The sequence below is a fragment of the Humulus lupulus genome, chromosome 3 (genome assembly GCF_963169125.1).
Source record: "Humulus lupulus chromosome 3, drHumLupu1.1, whole genome shotgun sequence".
Taxonomy (NCBI): Eukaryota; Viridiplantae; Streptophyta; class Magnoliopsida; order Rosales; family Cannabaceae; genus Humulus; species Humulus lupulus.
Genome location: NC_084795.1, coordinates 215,535,768 through 215,537,962, shown reverse-complemented (window position 1 = coordinate 215,537,962; position 2,195 = coordinate 215,535,768). Strand labels below are relative to the sequence as shown.

The 2,195-nt window shown below is 38.5% G+C and overlaps 1 protein-coding gene across 1 annotated transcript; it reads right to left on the bottom strand.

Annotated features, from left to right (window-relative positions):
* Positions 1 to 571: 571 nt before the first annotated feature.
* LOC133825388 (uncharacterized) lies at positions 572 to 916 on the bottom strand. Its single transcript, XM_062258339.1, has one exon. It carries the CDS (start codon positions 914 to 916, stop codon positions 572 to 574), a length of 345 nt encoding a protein of 114 aa, XP_062114323.1.
* Positions 917 to 2,195: the final 1,279 nt, after the last annotated feature.

Genomic DNA, 2,195 nt, shown 5'->3' with positions numbered 1-2,195 from the left:
TAAAAATATCCCAAAAATAATAAATAATAAATAACCAAATAAAATGTCGTAGTTTAATGAAAATTCATAAATAAAATGAAAACTAAAAACAAAATTAAAATGATTGGGATGCCTCCCAATGGCGTTGTCGTTAACGTCATTTAGCCGGACTCTAAACTCCTCTTCAAATCGACATCAAGAGGATGAAGGACTTGGCTTGATCATATGGACCACCCAAGTATGGCTTCAATCACTACCCATTCACTTTGAAATTTCCCTTCTTGTCACTATGTATTTCCACTGCTCCATTGGGAAAACTCTCACCACAATATAAGGTCCTGCCATCTAGATTTTAACTTGCCTGTAAACAACTTCAACCTTGAATTGAATAACAATACTTGTTGCCCAGGTTGAAACTCTTTCCTCACAAGATTCTTGTCATGCCAAGCCTTAGTACGCTCCTTGTATATTTTGGAATTTTCATATGCTTCATTTCTGAATTCCTCTAATTCATTCAGCATCATCAATCTTGCTTCATTTGCTGCAGCCAAATCCATATTCAATGTCTTCACAGCCCAAAAAACTTTATGTTCTAGCTCAACCGACAAGTGAAAAGCCTTTCCAAACACCATCCATGCGATATGAAAATAGGTGTCTTGAAAGTTTTCCTATATTTCAACAATGCATCATCTAACTTTTTGGACCAATCCTTTGGAGAACCCATCACAGTCTTCTCAAGAATAAGCTTGACTTCACGATTAGACACTTTCGCTTGGCCATTCATTTGAGGATGATATGCCAAAGCAGTTCTATGATGAACTCCATATCTAGCAAGAAGAGAATCTAAACGTTTGTTGTAAAATTGGCTTCCTTCATCACTAATGAGTGCCCGAGAAGTTCCAAAACAGGTGAAAATGTTCTTATGAAGAAAATTCATTACCACTTTACCATCATTGGTTGGGGTTGCCACTACTTGTACCCATAAAGAAACATAAACTACAACAAGCAAAATATATTTGTTATTGTACGATGATGGAAAGGGTCCCATGTCCCCAAACATCAGATAACTCCACCTCAAAAATAGTATTCAAAGGCGTCTCATTCCTTCTTGAAATATTCTCAGTTCGCTGGCATTGATCACATGCCTTCACAAACTCATGAGCATCTTTGAATGATGTAGGCCAATAGAAGCCACATTGTAATACCTTAGTTGTTGTCCTCAATCCCCCTAAATAACCACCACATTGAAGAGTGTGGCAGGGAGTTAATATAGAGTTCATCTCTTCCTCCAGTACAAAGCAGCAAATGATTTGGTCTGCACAGTACTTGTAAAGAATGGGTTCTTTCCAATAGTAGTGCTTCACCTCAGAATAAAACTTTTTAAGTTGCTTCCTAGACATCTACGGAGGCACAATATTAACAACCAAGAAATTAACATAATAAGTGAACCATGGCACCATATTACTCTCATTTACTTGAAATAAGTGTTCATCAGGGAAAGCAGCATTACTCTGCACTTCTTTCATGCTCGAGCTCTCTTCCACCTCTAATCTAGACAAATGGTCTTCTGCCAAATTCTCCATACCATTCTTATCTCAAATCTCCATATCAAACTCTTGTAGAAATAGAACCCAACGAATGAGTTGAGGCTTAGCATCTTTCATGGTCATAAGGTATTTAATGGCAGAACAATAACCTTATTACCGATAAGATATTGCCTAAACTTGTAAAAGGTGAAAACAATAGCCAAGATTTTTTTCTCCATAGTAGCATAATTCATTTTAGCATCATTCAAGGTTTGACTTGCATAGTAAATAATTCTAAACACCTTGTGTAATGCCCCACATCACTATGGTTGCTTCATGGAATGACAACTGGCCCTGCAAACCAACAAGTCTTTCCAGCGTGCTTTGTCCTCACTCGCACGCTTCCTGGGAAAAAAACCCAGGAGGTCACCCATCATGAGACTACTCCAGGTCAAGCACGCTTAAATTTGGAGTTCTCAAGTGATGTTCTACCGGAAAGAAGATGCATCTTGTTGGCATAGGTAGTATCCATCAATCCATTTAAGCCCTCTTCAACTGTGTAGTGTCATGCCTACACAGTCTTAGAATCATCACACTTGACCTTCCCCAGGCGATGTACACTTGACCTTCCCCGGGCAATGTGGGTTACACAGCTTTTACCCATTATTTCCCCCTTTGGATCACAGGATT

What these genes read in the sequence shown, in the direction of transcription:
- LOC133825388 (XM_062258339.1), bottom strand. Translation starts at nt 916, where the DNA reads ATGAATTTTCTTCATAAGAACATTTTCACCTGTTTTGGAACTTCTCGG.